Below are 15,778 nucleotides of genomic sequence, written 5' to 3'. Positions count from 1 at the left end.
CTCTACCACTTGAGCCACAGCTCTACTTCTGGCTGTGTGTGTGTGTGTGTGTGTGTGTGTGTGTGTGTGTGTGATGTATTTGAGCTAAGAGTCATGTAATTTCCTGCAAGGGCTGGCTTCGAGTCGTGATCCTCAGAGCTCACCCTCCTGAGTGGCAGGATTAGAGGCACGAGGCACTCCTGCCTGGGTAGAGCAGCATCTTTGAATGTGGCTTTGCTATCTGCCAAAGCTCAGGCGCTCCGCTTTCTTACGAGAGAAGATGTGTGCTTTTCCCGGGGTGAGGGTCTTAGCTCTTTACGTCAGGCCTGGCGACCCTCTCCCAGCAGATGCGGGCCTGGCTAGAGGCCCGGGCACCCTGCTGGATGGGTGACCCTTGTTCAGCAGTGATTTATCTGTAGAAACGATTGCAGGGGAGCGAATGGCGTGCGTGCACCCCGGGTGTGCATGGTGGGCGCGGGCCTGCCAGGACCTTTCCCAGGCACGGAGTCTGGAGCCGCCTTCTCTCTCTGGGGCTCTGGGCCTGCAGTAGAAAGTTTTCTCCCAGCTACTGTTGCCACTGCTGTACCCAGGAGCCTCACCACCCCGGGTACCAGGGCCTGTGCCGTGCTGTTGACACCGGCTCCAGGCTCAGGAGGCTGAGTCCTTCCAAGCAGGTCCCCGGGGGGCCAGCTGGCTGGGAATCGGTCCTCTGTGTGGAGCGCAGCGTGCCACCCTGGAGACCGGCTCCTCTCCGCTCTCAGCCGACATCACCGGCGTCTAGGCGCCGTCCCAGCGCAGCATCCGTTACCAGGAGGGCGCCTTTGGGGCCTCCCTGTCCTCAGGCCTCAGCAGCCAATGAATTCTCAGGAAGCCCTGGTGACGGGGGGCGGGCGTGAGGGGACAGGAAAAGGCTTTCGGGGAGGGTCAGTGCTTCGTGGGGACCGGGGACTACAGAGGCGGAGGATGGCCGCCACCAGATAGCGGAGCTGCGTGCGGCGGACACGTCATGGAGTACATCCTGTTCGTGCTCTACTTCTCTTTCTTCCTGTGCCTCTGCACCCTCGTGTGCCTCTACTTCTCTGGCTGCCAGGAGATGACCTATAAGCATGAAGGTACAAGGCTGGCTGTGGATGGGGGAGCGCGGGGGGGGGGGAGGAAAGGTGGGGGTCCTTGTTCTTTGAGGGTCACTGAGAGTTCCCAGCAGGGCTCAGAAGTTGCTGCACCTTCCTGGCAATTCTTACGAGTTGCTAGGGAACCCAGAAGAGAGGTGGCAGGTTGAGGCTGACTCCATGGAGGGGGTGTGTGTGTGACAAAATTGCCTCATCTTACAAGAAGATGACCACTGTGTTCGCGTCGAACAGGAAGAGGGCTTTTCTGTTGTGTTAGGAGAGCACAGGCGGGCGCGTTACAGGTAGGATTTGCTAGTGTGCAGTCACCCGGGGGACACCCTGACCCGGCCCGGCGTTCACAGTTCCTCCCCGCGTGGACTGGTGCTGGCTGCGCAGCCCGGCTTCCTCCTCGTTGCCGAAGGGTACAGCACTTTTGTGTCAGGTTTCTGCCTCCAAGTGGTGCAAGTGGCTTCCTGCTTCTGTCCACGCCGCGTGGGTCTCAGTGGTCTTGGGCTCTGTGTCCCCTCCCCCCAGGACGCTGCCCAAGGCCCTGCCTGGCTGTGGGTGGGCTGTGTACAGAGGCAGGTCAGCTTTCAGCTCAAGCAGCCCGCATCTGCCTTTACCCCCGCCATCTGTCCGGGCTCCATAGTGAGTACTTGGCTGGCAGTCCCCTGGGGCTTCGGAGGCTCCCTGAGCCCCCTGTAGTCTGTGCTGACACGTGGCTGATGTCTGGATTGCCTGGAATGTGTGATCCAGATGTTTCCCGGGGCCTCACCCCAGTGTCCCACAGCCCGCCCTGCCCAGGGCGCCAGGCAGCCCAGCAAACACAGGGCCGTCCCCAGAGGCCGGGCAGTCAGCAGTGCGTGTGAGAAACAAGGCTGGCCCCGCGGGGGGCCTGGAGTTGGGGGGAGGTGACCCGGAGCCTGGAGGTCGGCGTCGGTGTCCTGTGGGGTCACCATCGCCGTCAGTCTGCGGCTGTGTAGGGACGGGGGTGGGGGCAGGCTTCCGGCCCCCCTAGTCAGGTGTGCTTTACGTTGGAGGGTGGTTGGGTAGTGGTGGACCCGACACTCCTGGTAGTTTGGTTTGTGTTTGTTATCAGACACCTGCGGGTAGACTCACTTCACAAGCAGTGTTTTGTTTTTTTTTTTCCTGTGAGGGGCTATGGGCTACAGGGGGGGACAGGAGACCCCCCAAATCCCAGCCCTCACGGAGCTTTCCACTCTAGAGGGGAAGTCGAGGAGTGAGGAGGAGGAAGGGAGGAGGCTGGGCTGGGGTGGTCATGGGGATGTGGAAGCCTTTTGATCTGGCTGCCTTTGTGCAAAGACCCAAGGGGAGTGAGAGGGGGAGCCCTGTGGATTCTGGGGGAATACTGTCTGAGCAGTGCCAAGGCCCGGCGGTCACTGCAGAGGAGAGAGGAGGGGGGAGGGAGAGGCCAGCCGTGCAGGGCCTTGCGGACCCCATGCACCCTGGCGTGGGCCCTCCCTGGCCACCAGGCCGGGGGACGAGTAGGAGGGAGGCCAGTGGAGATGGTTGAGGATGGCTTGGGCCAAGGTGGAATGGCGTTCGTCCATACGTTGGATGCTGAAGTTGGAGCCAATAAGGCTTCCTCCTGAGGGGCTGGGCGCAGGGGCTGAGCGGGAAGGCAGGAGCTCCTCTGGTTTGGGGCCTTGAGCAACAGAAAGGCCGAGCGGTGAGAGAAGCAGGTTGGGGTGCTAATTCGGCCCTCTCACAGTGCCCACCCGCTGTCCAGGACATGGCCTGCCGTCGAGTCTGGGGCAGGAACCTCTGCTCTGGGTGGCGGGAGGGCCCCAGGCCGCTGCCTGAGCCCCCTCGACCCTGAGACCCTGCTGCTTTGCCTCTTTCAGAAGCATGTTGTGGAGACATTTTTTGGATTTGACGAGGAGTCTGTGGACTCGGAAACGTTGTCAGAGACATCGTACAACACAGACAGGACGGACAGGACCCCGGCCACGCCCGAGGAGGACCTGGACGATGTAAGCAAGCCGTGGCGGGTGCAGGGCCCGCCCCCCACCCCCCACCCAGTGGCCACCCCAGTGTGCATTCCCAAAGCCCTGGGGCCGAACGCAGGTAGCCCACCGACACGCATGAGCCCCCTCTTCCCCCCCAGAGGCCTTCCTGTTCTCACCCGAGAAACCTGTGGCACAGCCCAGGGCTGACATCACTGCTGCATCACCCTCCCTGGTCCCTGTACACACACGGGCGCACGCGCCACCTAGTTGTCTTGGCGGTTTTAGGAGAAAATCTAAGCTACCCTAAGTGCAGAAGCAGGTGTGAGCCCCCCAAGGTCCCACTGCCCCCCGGGGGCTGCCCTGCCCTGCCCTGCCCACTGTGCTGTGCCGGGTGTGCGGGGCTGCATGGGGCTCCTCCTTCCTCCTCCCTCTGAGTGCCTTCCAGAAAGCAGTAGAAGGTCAGGCGGGCCCTGAGGGCGTCTGGACTTCCAGCGGGCCCTAGGCATAGTCACCTAAAAAGTGCTCACTTTCCCAGCACAGCTTTCCCGCTCTGTGCCAGCTGGGCGGCTGCTTCCCACCTCGGCCCTTCTCACTTTCCTCCCTGCACCCCCGGGGGCTTTCCCGATCCCAGGGTGGGGCTTGGGGAAGGAGGGTGTGGCCGGATGCAGAGGGGGAGGGCCTCGGGCCGGCTCTGGGCTGTTCTCTACAGCTCCCTTACTAGGGAGCTCTGCAGCTCTCTGGGCTGGGCGTGGATGCGGCCCTTCCCGGCCCCTCCCATCCCACACTGGGCAGCTGCTAGCCACACCCACCGGGCAGGCTTTTCCTCCTCCGGTCAGCCCTTCCTGAGGCACCTTCTAGAATGGCTTCTGGCTCCCTTCTTCCAGGGTCTGCATGTCTGTAGGAAAACATGGCATGCTTTGCCACTTTTGTTAAAACTCTGGGGAACGCCATGGTCCCCTGGACATCCCTCTCCTGTGGGAGGACGACACACCGTCCTCCCTGCTAGCCCGCCTGCCGGAGCCTGGAAGCCAGCTGCAGGGGTCGCCGAGCGTCCGGCCTGGTGTCTGCGCGGAGCTTTGTTCTCAGCCCTGGGCCTCTGCTCCCTCCAACAGGGAGTCTTGCTCTTACATTTCATCAGGTTAACCTGAGTAGGACCAGCCAGGCCCCGGCCACTGAGAGGCCATGGACAACTTCTGGAATTTCTCTTTGCTTTTTTTTTTTTTTTTTTTTTTTTTTTTTGCCAGTCCTGGGGCTTAAACTTGGCTCCTGAGCACTGTCCCTGGCTTCTTTTTGCTCAAGGCTAGCACTCTACCACTTGAGCCACAGCGCCACTTCCAGCTTTTTCTGTATTTGTGGAATAGAACCCAGGGCTTCATGTACATGAGGCAAGCACTCTACAGCTAGGCCATATTCCTAGCCCCTGGAATTTCTCTCTTGTGTCTGTGGGGGATGGGTGCCTCACGTGGACACAAGTACTGTGCTTAATAGGATTTCAGGACGGTCGTTTCTGTGGTGTTTGGTCCCCCACTTCTCTAAACAAGGCTCTGGTGGCCATCTTTCTGTATTGGCATGCCTGTGCCCTCTCTCTGCAGAAGAAACTCCCAGGAGACATGAAGGTGGGAGGAGGGCCTTCAGGTTCTATCTTCCTTACGGAGGGCCCAAGCTCCCAAAGGGGTGCAGCTGTGGAAAATGTGCTAATCACGCTTTCCTTCTCCGTTACGTTAAGACCACAACCAGAGAAGAGGCTGACCTGAGGTTCTGCCAGCTGACCAGAGAGTACCAGGCCCTGCAGAGGGCATACGCCCTGCTTCAGGAGCAGGTGGGGGGGACCCTGGATGCTGAGAGAGAGGCTCGGGTGAGTGTAACATCTTCCCAACGGGCTGTTGGGGGACGTGGCTGGTGGGGGCACGGCTGGTGATCGTGTTAGGTTAGCAGGACTGGACCTGGACAGGGGGAGATAGGGCTGCCAGATCTGGGCTGGTGGACGTGGTGTCCAGGAGGTGGGGCCGGTGGGTGGACTGCCGGCAGGGGTGGGGCCTCCTGGCTGGGGGTAGCCCGTACTGTACACAGCTGCCAGTTGTCATCGATGCTCTGTGTGTATGAACTTGTATGAAGATAGTGATAGGCTGCAGACGGGGCCACCTTTGCAGGCTTTAGCCCCCATTGCCCTGTGGCTGAGGACCCCAGAACATCCCGAAGGAAGGCTAGACTCGCAGGCAGTGCCCAGCTCATAGGCTCTGAGGGCCCACTGATCACTGCAGTCCAGGCCACACATCTCTCCTACGGGGCTGAGCTCTGTCTTTCCCAAACTTCCTCCCTCTGGCCCTTCCTGCCCTTGATGGCACAGAGACCTGGATTTTCTTGCCCTTTTGAAAGTGCAAGGGGCACCCAGCGCTGTCCACACCACCTGTTCTGTTCCCAGTGCCCCCTGAGGTAAGGGCGTCAGCCCTACCTCCTAAAGGTAACTTAGACCAAAGATGGCAGGCGGTCCCCGACAGCTGGGGGCTGAGGCCAGGCCGCGGTGCTCAGAGGCCATGTGGGATGGACATGGAGGGTGGTAAGGTGTGCCGTGGCTGCACACTGCAGAACTCCGGCGGCAGGTGGCAGAGGAGAAGAGCCACTGCCGGGGAAGGGGGGTGGGGCAGGAGTGATGGGGACTGAGGCCTCCAGAGAGGTCAGAGTAGGGACACGGCCGGGCTGAACCGGGTCTGGTTTCTAATATCACCTCGTTGCCCACACTCAGTCGAGAGGCGGCCCAGGGAAAAGCAGACTCCTGACTTCTCTTGAAAATGGGGTCCTGAGACTTGTATTCCTCAAGGCACCTTTCGCCCGGATTCTTGGCGGCGACAGAGGGTGCCTCCTCTTTGCCACAGTCTTCCTGCCTCCCCCCTCCCCCTAATTACTTGTTCTCTTATATAAAGTCAGTTGGCTTTCTCTATTTACATGCTTTGCATGGTCTCCAAAGCGTTTTGGTTTTTCAGGCCTTGATGTAAACAAATAGGAAAGCACTTGGTGATTGAGTGATGGCTTGGTCAGACTTGGCTTGTGCCGTGGCTTTTGGCGAGAGCCTTTTGGGAGAGCCTGGTTCCTCCCTGGGGCCTTGCCTGCTGGTCTGGGAGGTTGGGGGTGCAGAATGGGCACTTCCCACCCTTCCTTCTTGTTGGCAGCGCCACCTGGTGGGTGAGTGTGGACACACTCCACGCAGGAACCCCACCCTCAATCTGCAGGATTTGCTCTGCTTCTCCGTCACCATACAAGGTCCCCTGCTCACGTCCCGGTCTTTTCATTCCAGACTCGAGAGCAGCTGCAGGCTGATCTGCTGAGGTGCCAGGCCAAAATCGAAGACTTGGAGAAGCTCCTGGTGGAGAAGGGGCAGGTGGGCGGAAGTGCTCTGCGAATCTTTGGCCCCTGGTGTGCCCAGAGGGACATTTGGTGGAGCTGTATCCAGAGCATTAGGGAGAGGAGGGAGAAAATACCGGGACCTAGGTGATAATTTGCTGCACATTTTCAGATTCCAGCTTGGCTTTTCCTTTACTAGATTGGTTAAAAAATAGGAGGTGATTCCAAAAGCAAAGTCACAACCAAATTTTGACTCAAGCCTGAAGAGTTGCCTGTCAAAATCTGCCTACCACTAACTGAAGTGTTGCAGAGGCCACAGTACGTGGCAGCTCTGTAGGAACAGGTTCTAAACTCTTGATTTGCCACAGAAAAGCCCATCACCTATGCTTCTCACACTCGTGTTGCCTCCTGAAGCTCACACTTGAGTTTGGTCATGAAGGGCCTGCTAGATAGTGGGAGGCGGAGTGGGGTGGATGGTGTCCTGGGCCTGGGAGGCACGGGGCGGGGGTGACCAGCCCCTCTGAGGTGGTGTCCAAGGGCTGCAGTCACAGGGGGCCCAGCGGTCAGTGTGGCCGGCCAGGGCCTGTCAGAAGTGTGCTGTCCTGGTGGCAGACACGGAAGGCGCCAGTAGCTTAACGTCAAACCCTTCAGGGGGTGTGACGAGGCTTGTGTCCTGCTCTGACCCCTGTGCCCTGTGGACAGGTGGTCATTTGTTCCACATGGTTGCTTGGGGACCTGGTCAGTGGTAGAGGTACCATCTTGTCACTACTCAGAACTTGCCTTGGCTCAGCCCTTCGAGGTGAGGCTGTTTGCTTAATTCAGCATGGTTCCCTGGCCTGTTGTGTGGCCCTCAAGGTCACAGTGCCGGGCAGAGTGGAGGCTGAGGAGGGGAGTAAAGCCTTCCACAGGTCCCGAAATGCATCACCCTGGAATGGTGAGGCAGGGGTGCAGGGGAAAGGGTCACACGGCTGTGTGCAGGGCTGTGGGTTGCTCTGAGAGAGGGCTAGAGAGCCCACAGCCCAGAGACAGTGCTGACTAACTGCAGGTAGCAGATGAGGGCCCTCGGTTGTGGCCAGAATTCCAGCTCAGTCCAGGGCCAGTGACCTCCGATGTTCGTGATGGCACTGAGCCTGGGGAGCTTGAGTAGCACCCCAGAAGCAAGTTCCCAGAATCATGTCTCCCCTCCTTCCTTGTGTGCCAGGAGACCGACTGGGCCTGGCCCTGGGGAGGGACCTGGGCCCAGCTTGGCAGCTAAGTATCCAGGGGAGGAAAGGGGAGAAGGGAGGGTCCTTGCTCCCACTGCTCATCTTCTGCCCTCCCCATTCTGGGGTTCTGGCCTGATTCCGGGGAGCCCATAGCTTCTGTCAGGGGAGACTGTGCATGAGTGGGAGTGGGCAAAGAACCGTGGCAGGCAAGTCCACAGAGCACAGGCCAGCCATGTAGGCACCAGCTCAGTCACCACGGAGAGTGGGGGAGTGGCAGAGAATGTGTGTCCAGGAGGGCCAGGCGAGGGGCCAGGCGAGGGCCATGGATGATGACAACCCTGCCATTCTCCTCCTTGGGTGGGAGAGGGAGGGGGGGCACAGGCAGCTGCTGTCATTTCTGGGGCCTCCTCCTGGGACTTGGTCACTTGGCTGCTGTTGGCTCCAGTGGCAGTCCTCACCCCGTGTTTCCTGCAGGACTCCACGTGGGTGGAGGAGAAGCAGCTGCTGATCCGGACGAACCAGGACCTCCTGGAGAAGGTAGGTGCCCCTCCGGAGCCCTCGGAGGCCCCTGGAGTCCGGCCCGCTGCACGGACCAGGAGCCCCCGAGCCTGACTCCGGCATCTGGCATCTGGGAACGGCCGGGTCAGCCGCAGGGGAGTGAGGGGAAGAGTCTGGTCTCCCCAGACAGCTGCAGGCCTGGCCTCGCCCTGTGTGGAGGATGCCAGAGGCCCTGTCACCGGGCAGGCCCTCATGCCGGGAGCTGAGCCCCTCTGAAGTCTGGGGCGTGGGGCCAGTGCTCTGGCTAGTAGTAGCTTGGTTTTTTGGTGTGTGTGTACGGTTAAACTATTTCTGAAGTAAATTACGAGTTATGCCTTTATGGCTCCAGTTGGCTTTTGCAGCATTCTCAGCGCTGGTGAGCCTCCTGCCCCTGTGCATGGCCGCTCCCCATCTGCACTCCTCCCCCAGGTGTGTGTAGCTCCGCCTCTCCTGGCCATGCCGGTGGGCCAGGAGATCAGCCCTGGTTTAAGCCTCCTTGCTTGTGAGGCCTGGGGGAGCCTCCCTCGCCTTGGAGGAGCTTGCTAGGGAGCCTGCCCTAGCAGAGCAGTTACACACCGGTCCCCCCGCCCCTGCAGGGCCCAGGATGCAGGCGGTCTCACCAGGCTGGTCCAGGCGCTCGAGGTTGCTGCTGCCCAGGGACGGGCCTCTGAGGGAGACCTGAGCGCCCACCGCGGGTTGGCGGTTGGGGTGGGGCGTGATCAGGGGCCCCCGGTGTGTGCCCGCGTCTTCCACCACCCGCTAATGCACAGGTGTCTTTGCTCCAGATTTACAGGCTGGAAATGGAGGAGAACCAGCTGAAGAGCGAAATGCAAGACGCAAAGGACCAGAATGAGCTGTTAGAATTCCGAGTGCTAGAACTCGAAGTAAGAGACTCTCTGTGTTGTAAGCTCTCCCATGGAGCAGACATTCTCTTTGAGCCCAAACTGAAATTCATGTAAGCTCCCTGCCGCTTCCAAGCATGTGTGAAGGGACGTGTTACCGTTTCTCTCCTTCCTTCCTCCTCCTCCTCTTCCTCTTTTTTTTTTTTAATCTGTATGTTCAGAATAATTTCACTGCCTTAACGTGTTCTGGAGAGGAGGCTCGCGACGTCTGTGGACCTGTACCAGAGCTAATATATTTATTGCCTACGGCTTGTTTTGCACTTAATAAAATAATTTGTTTTTGCAATATTTTGCCTTTTTTATTTGTGTTTCATTTCCATAACTACTTCTCTCGCATGCATAGCCAAGAGGTGTGCATTCTGTACACGCAGACAGAGGCACCGATGCAATTAATCACACACCTTTTTAAGTGAACTTGCATGTGGCAAATCTCACCTTTTGAAACAGCAAGGTCTGCCCCCAGTCAGCTGTTGACTCTCTAAATGTGTTTAATACCAGTTTGAGCTTGTTTTCTATTTGCCAAGGTAAACACCAGGTAAGTGGAGGCCAGGGTGGAAGGGTGTACTTGTATATAGATAGTAAAGAAACCTAGTTAAATTGTGCAAAGCCTGTTAATCCAGTAACTACAAAGTAGGGCACCGCAGCGATTTGGACTAAAGGAATTATTATTTATCAAAATGCAACTCAGAAATACTGGAGGGAGATTGGATGCTGCTCACTTCCTCCAGGAACTCGCACAGGGCACAGAGTGGAACTCAGAGAATACCAATGGTCACGTTGTTTCTGACTCAAGTCTTGCCTGGGCGTGTTACTGTATCGCTTGCTCTCATGATACTTCAAAACCCCCTTTCTGTTTCTGTTTTAAAGTCATCTGCGTAGTAGACATCGCTTAGATTTGTGATGAGCTGCTTCTGTAGGCTCTGTGACACAGCTCTGCTCTCTCAGCTGACACCTTTGCATGTGTGTCCCCCTGGGTGGAAGTAAGCACCTTCACCTGTCTGTGGCTTCTCTGATTTTCTTTGCCCTTCCTGCTTGAGTTCAAGCTCTGTCTGTGTTAGCTTTGTCCTATGGCAGGGAGCCATTCCAAGTGTCGCCATGTCACCCGGCTCTTAGTACTTCATTTGAAGTCATGTGAGGTCAGCACCTCTGCCCCTTAGGAAACCTTCCACCCGTCGCCGTGATAGATGGGCCTTTCTCTAGAGAACCCCACAAACACTGCTTGGTCAATGACTCCCCTGGCATCAGAGCCATTGGAGGCCAGTTTTCTGTCTTGTTCATAGGAAATGTGAGCTTCCTGGGTTGCCTCTCCCATGGAAACATTATTAAATAAGCATGACTGGTGGGAAGGCATGTGCAGAGGCAAACCTTGAGTTTTATCCTCCTCATAAGACTGTATCCTGTGTAGATTGATTAGCTAGACTGGGCCTTGCGGGAAGTCCACCTACATAATAGCCACCTCTTCTTTCCTCCAGCCTTCTGCAGACCAGCCAATGAAGGCTGTCTTGTAAATTCACCCTCTCCTTGGTTACTTCCTTTAGTTGAACTATTAAGGCAGCCCATTGGTTCCAAAGCCAGATTCTGCTGCAGTGCCCCAAGGCAAGCCATTTTGACCACAGTGTAATTCCATAAAATCAAAACAGCTTGATTTGAGGCACAGTTGGCAAGGGTCTTTGCCAGGGGTCGTCACAAATCTGTCTGCCAGGGTCATGGGCTTCAAGCCAGCTCTGCGGGAAGGCAGTCAGACCCCTGGGTGGGCTTCATCCCCCTGCCCAGTCAGCTGGGAGAGGGTTCCTGAGCGCCTCTTCTGGAAAACGCTTCTCGTTGGCCATTGATACAAGGAGAAATCTAGGACAAGTAGAATGATCATTTGATAAGTGAGGTTCAAAGTCCCCAAATCTGAGCAGCAGGTAATAGAGGATAGAAAGGGTGGAGGCTGGCCTGGCCCGGCCTTCCTGGTCCTCTGTACAAACAGCAATGGCACCTGCCTCGTGGAGTTGCCTGTGGGTCAAACGGGGCTTGGTGTTCCTGGCTGGCACAGCTGGTGGCTTCTGTTCTCCGGCGGAATTTGATGTCATTGGGTTTTGTTTTTGTCTTTCCAAATTTGGTAATGGGTCTTCATCATGCACACAGACAACCTTGGAGACCCTGTTAACCATTTCTTCCTGCCTCAGTGGGCCTCCGGCCCTGGACAGGCACGAGGGCGTCGTCATCACGGCCGCGGATCGGGAGGTCGTGTAGTTACGCCTTGGCCAGCGCCAGTGCATTGTGGGGGTTTGTGTTTGTTTTTTGCTGATAACAGGGGAAAGTGTCAAGGGGTTAACGGTGCACTCAAGTTCTATCTTTAAACCGAATCTTTTCCCCAGGAGAGAGAGCGGAGGTCGCCAGCCTTTAACCTCCAAATCACCACCTTCCCCGAGAGCCACAGCAGCGCCCTCCAGCTGTTCTGCCACCAGGAAGGAGTGAAGGTAGCGTGCTTGGGGGGTGCCCTCTGACCCCACCACCCGCCAAGGGCTTGTTGAGCAGGCTGCAGGCCAGTGGGGGATTGTATCCTGGGACCAGGGGCAGACTCAGCCATGATTAGATGCCCCTTGGGGTCCACTCTGTGTGGAACACGTCGTGACCCCATGTCACTGGCTGTTTACCCACACAAAGGGAAGCAGAGCCTAGCCGTCCTGGCTCTTGCCAGGCTCAGATGACCTAGAGCCTCAGCATGCTCGGTCTCTTGGCCACGAATTCGCGCCCAAGTGGCTGCTCTCACCTGGGGAGCCAAAATGACCATGAATTAGAAAGGGTTTGGGCAGTGTCCAGCGTTCAGGATGGGCCTTGCAGATGGTGGCTGTGGAGATGATTATGCCAGCCAGGGTTGCCATGGGCTCAGGGCGCCTGTGGGCAGTGTGTAGATTCCCATGATTCCGCAGGTGAGAGGCGTGTGTGCATGCGTGTGTGCATGTGTGTGCGTGTGTGTGTGTGTGCGCGTGTGTGTGTGTAGCTCAGCAAATAAGCTGTATTCACAGCCTCCCTCCCTGTGCCCCAAAGGAAAGGCCAGGAGTCGAGTCTGCCCCACTGCAGGTGCTAGGGGAAGGCACGCGGAGACCATGCTCTGGGAGTTGGTATAGATGATCTTTACAGCTCACAAAAAAGTGAACGTTGGAAATCTCTTCCAGGATGTGAATATTTCTGAACTTATGAAGAAATTAGATATCCTTGGCGATAACGGGGTAACTATGAACGATCGGTTTCTGGTTTCGTGTTGTCGTTTTGATCCGGGTCTGTTCTGTGTGACTTCTGTTCTTGTTTTTTTAATTTCTCTCTGAGTTCAGAGAATGAAGAAGTAACAATGTAAGGCTTTTGTATGGCCGTGTTCCTAGGTGGGTGGTTGGGTCTGCATTTGGCAGGCTGGGGGTTCGGAGGTGAGGTGGTCCTAATAGCCTGTGAGTAATGGGGACAAAAAATAAATAAATCTAAGAATATCCAGAAGGAAGGCGAAGTCACTCCAGATGAGTGATGTGTGAAAAGGATATTTTTGCCTTCCTAAGATTGGCGTAAATGAAGCCCGATTTCTCAAATCCTTAGTGCCACCATATGACCGTCCCCAACCCAAGGACAAGTACTGTCTGCCTGGCATCAGTGGGGGCCCATCCTTGGGGTACAGCTCAGAGAGGAGCTTGGCGCTCACTGGGATCCGGTATAAACCGCCCTTGCTCGTTTCTTGTGTTTTAGAATTTGAGGAATGAAGAACAGGTTGCAATAATCCAAGCCGGAACTGTGCTTGCTCTGTGTGAAAAGGTAGATTCAGCGGCATTCCTCTGCTCACATCTTGTCCCGGCACCCAGCACCATACAAGAAACTGTACATTGATGTCTTGCTCTGTGTGGCGCATGCGTGCCGTTCGTCTGCGTCTGCATGTGCACAAGCATGCCTGTTGGTGTTTGGATAGAACGTTACACACTCGTCACGCACACTGTGGAATGGCCCCTGGAGGCGTTGTCCTCCTCCCCCCCCCCCCCCGCGTCGAGTGGACATCCATTGGCTTTCTCCTAGTTCCTTTTTCACATCCATTCTTAAAATACATTCAGTTAAAATCATACTTAACATCCAGGTTTTTCTTTGGTTTTATCTTGTGCCAGTGCTGGGGCTGGAACTCGGGTCCTTCCTTACGTTCTTGCTTGGTTTGTTCACTCAAGGCTGGGTGTGCTCTATCACTTGAGCCACACCTCCAGTTCCAGGTTTTTTGGTATTTTTTAAATTTTTATTGATTAATTGGAGGCAAATGTCTCCTGAATTTGTCTTCCTCTGCTGGCTTTGAGCCTTGACCCTCAGATCTCAGCCACCCGAGTAGCTAGGATTACAGGTGTGACCCCCCCCCCTCGCCCCACGTGAGTGCCCAGCTCACATCCAGTTTTTAAATTCTGCTTTGGAAGCCTCCTAAAATGGCTCTGCCTGGGTGCCTCATTCAGTTACCCAGTTCTGGGTGCTTTGCTTTGTTCTGTCCACCAATATGCACAGCAGGTGCTTTCACATACATTCCGTCTGCATCAGGGATCCGCCCCTTCCTCCATAGGCTGCCTTCTAGAGGATGAATCGTCGGGCCCAGGGCTAGGACGTTGACAGCGCGGGCTCCAGGACACGGGTGTCCGTTGCGTTTCTACTGCAGTCTTGTGTGTAGTTGGCCTCACTGTCAAGGCGAGGCACCCCCAGGAAGAGGCACCTGAGCCATTTGGCAAGTAGAGAGCTGTGATGTCACTCCTTTCAATTTTGTTTATGTGGGTGCTAGTGATAGTGAGCTTTCCCATGTGTGGCCTACTCTCTTCTTTGTGACTCATAATGACATTTCTTCTGAGGGTTTTCCACGGGGTTCATTCATTCATTCATCTGTTTATTCATTCATTCACTCATTGATTCATTCCCACAACAAATGAGCATTTGTTGTAATTATTTTCCTTACTAACCTCTCTGTGTGCTTTACATATTAAAGATGCACTTTTTGAGCTATTCTTTCAAATTACATTCCCAGTTTGCTTGCCTGCTACACTGGTTTAGATCTACATACAACTTTTCATGAAGTCCTGCCTTTAGATAATTTCCTCTCGCAGTTAGACCCTGAAGTATGACTTTTAGGATGATACCATCTTCGCCATCTTCCTCAGGACTCCTTCCAGGATTTGTAGAAAGACATTGAAAATATTCATAGTCATCTTCCCCAACTATCAGCCCATCCCCACGTGCCAGTCAAGTAGAGGGCGCTACAGGTGGGTGACAGGGCGTGATAGTGTCTCGCCAAGGCCCCACGGTTGGGAAGGGCGACGGGAACTCGGCTCTCCCTGACTGACGCCACCTCCCCCAGGCTGAGCTTGCTTTCTCCAGTGCCCAGTGTGGGGGGGATGCCAGGCGCTGGGCTGGTGGCCCCCAGAGGCAGGCAGCCAATACAGCGTCAGGTACGTGCGGTGCAAAACTCCTTGTCGACAGCAGAACCCAGTGGGTTTGTCTCTCCTCCCGGGGCAGGGCTCCCCGCAGTGCCCCCTCAGCGCTGCCTGAACCATGCGACTCGTGTTTTAAACTCCACGTTGGAGAGCTTCCGGGTGCCCAGGGCCTTGTGGGTGATGGGATTTTTGTAAACCAATCACCCAGCCTCGCCAAACTGAGCAGCCCCGGGGCCTTGCAGGACCGTGTCAGGATCAGGACAGTGTTTATGGCTCCCGTGGATGTGTGGTCTGGTGGGCAGGGGGAGGTACCACGGCTGGGTCGCTGTGGGGCGGGGCTGGGTGTTGGGGAGCTGCGGGAGACGCTGGAGACCCTGGAGATGCTGTAGTTTCTGAGCACAGGTTGGTGAAGCGAGGGGCTTCCCTGGAACATTAGGCAGCTGGCAGCGCTTGCCTGCCTGCACCTTCCTGACCCTTGGCTGTGTACCAGCCGGGCGTCCGGGGTGCCTCCTCTCTTGCCTTGTGCAGCAGAGAGAGTCGAGCCTGTCTGGCATCTTGTTACCACTGCCTGCTTTGATTCTTGCCCTCCCTGCCCTCCTCCCAGCTTGCACTCTGCCTGCCCCCTGCCGCCCGCTGCCTGTCTGCCCCTGAGCACCCAAAGCTCTCGGACTGCTCGGCCTAGCATGGACTTTGTGCCCCGAATGCAGAGTCACGCTGGCCGCTCCAGCCTGGCAGCTCCTTGCAAGCTCCGCAGGAGTCGGGGGGATGCAAGGGGCTCCGGACACTCCTGGGACCCTAACTCTGAGTGGGGTGCAGAGGCTCCTAGTTCCCGTTGGGTGCCATCCTTGGGGATTGGAGTGGGACCGGATCTTCAGGTCTGGTTCTGGGAGACACTGGCCCTGCCTGTTGTTTGTGTGGAACCGCTAGATCGGTGTGGGAGTTGCTGTGTGTCTTCTCTTGCTGAGAGAGAACATTCAAGAAGAAAAGGTGTCTGCTGAACTGGGTGGGTTCAGGTCACTGGGACCCCCTTGGTCATGCAGACAGGACAGCAGGATGACCAGTACTGAGGGTATGTGGGAATTGCAGCCAAAATGGGGACAGTCAAGGACAAGCAGGGGTGAGTCAGTTAGGGAGCTGAGAGCCCCTAGAGAAGATGAGGCCCGGCAGAGGAGGCAGCTCCATCATAAACCCCAAGAAACCCCTATGTCAAATACCCGCACACAAACCCAGCATTCTGTGCGCCAGTGTCCATGCTGTGCGTGCCTATTGTCACGTGTCCCCCACCCTGGTCAGGAAGTCCTGGGATGACACCCCATA

The 15,778-nt window shown here is 56.6% G+C and overlaps 1 protein-coding gene across 1 annotated transcript in view; it reads left to right on the top strand.

Moving 5' to 3' along the window:
• Jakmip1 (janus kinase and microtubule interacting protein 1) overlaps nt 1–9,325 on the top strand; it is a 48,716-nt gene extending 39,391 nt beyond the window's left edge. The window contains exons 9-13 of the mRNA XM_048363934.1: nt 2,954–3,082; nt 4,785–4,913; nt 6,351–6,434; nt 8,077–8,139; nt 8,925–9,325. Of these exons, the coding sequence (XP_048219891.1) occupies nt 2,954–3,082; nt 4,785–4,913; nt 6,351–6,434; nt 8,077–8,139; nt 8,925–9,098 (579 nt within the window). The 3' untranslated portion in view covers nt 9,099–9,325. The remainder of the gene's footprint in view (nt 1–2,953; nt 3,083–4,784; nt 4,914–6,350; nt 6,435–8,076; nt 8,140–8,924) is intronic.
• The last annotated feature ends 6,453 nt before the right edge of the window (nt 9,326–15,778 follow it).

Source organism: Perognathus longimembris, chromosome 16, assembly GCF_023159225.1.
Source record: "Perognathus longimembris pacificus isolate PPM17 chromosome 16, ASM2315922v1, whole genome shotgun sequence".
Classification (NCBI taxonomy): domain Eukaryota; kingdom Metazoa; phylum Chordata; class Mammalia; order Rodentia; family Heteromyidae; genus Perognathus; species Perognathus longimembris.
Note: the sequence above shows the minus strand (reverse complement) of the source record. Positions and strands in the feature narration are given on the sequence as shown.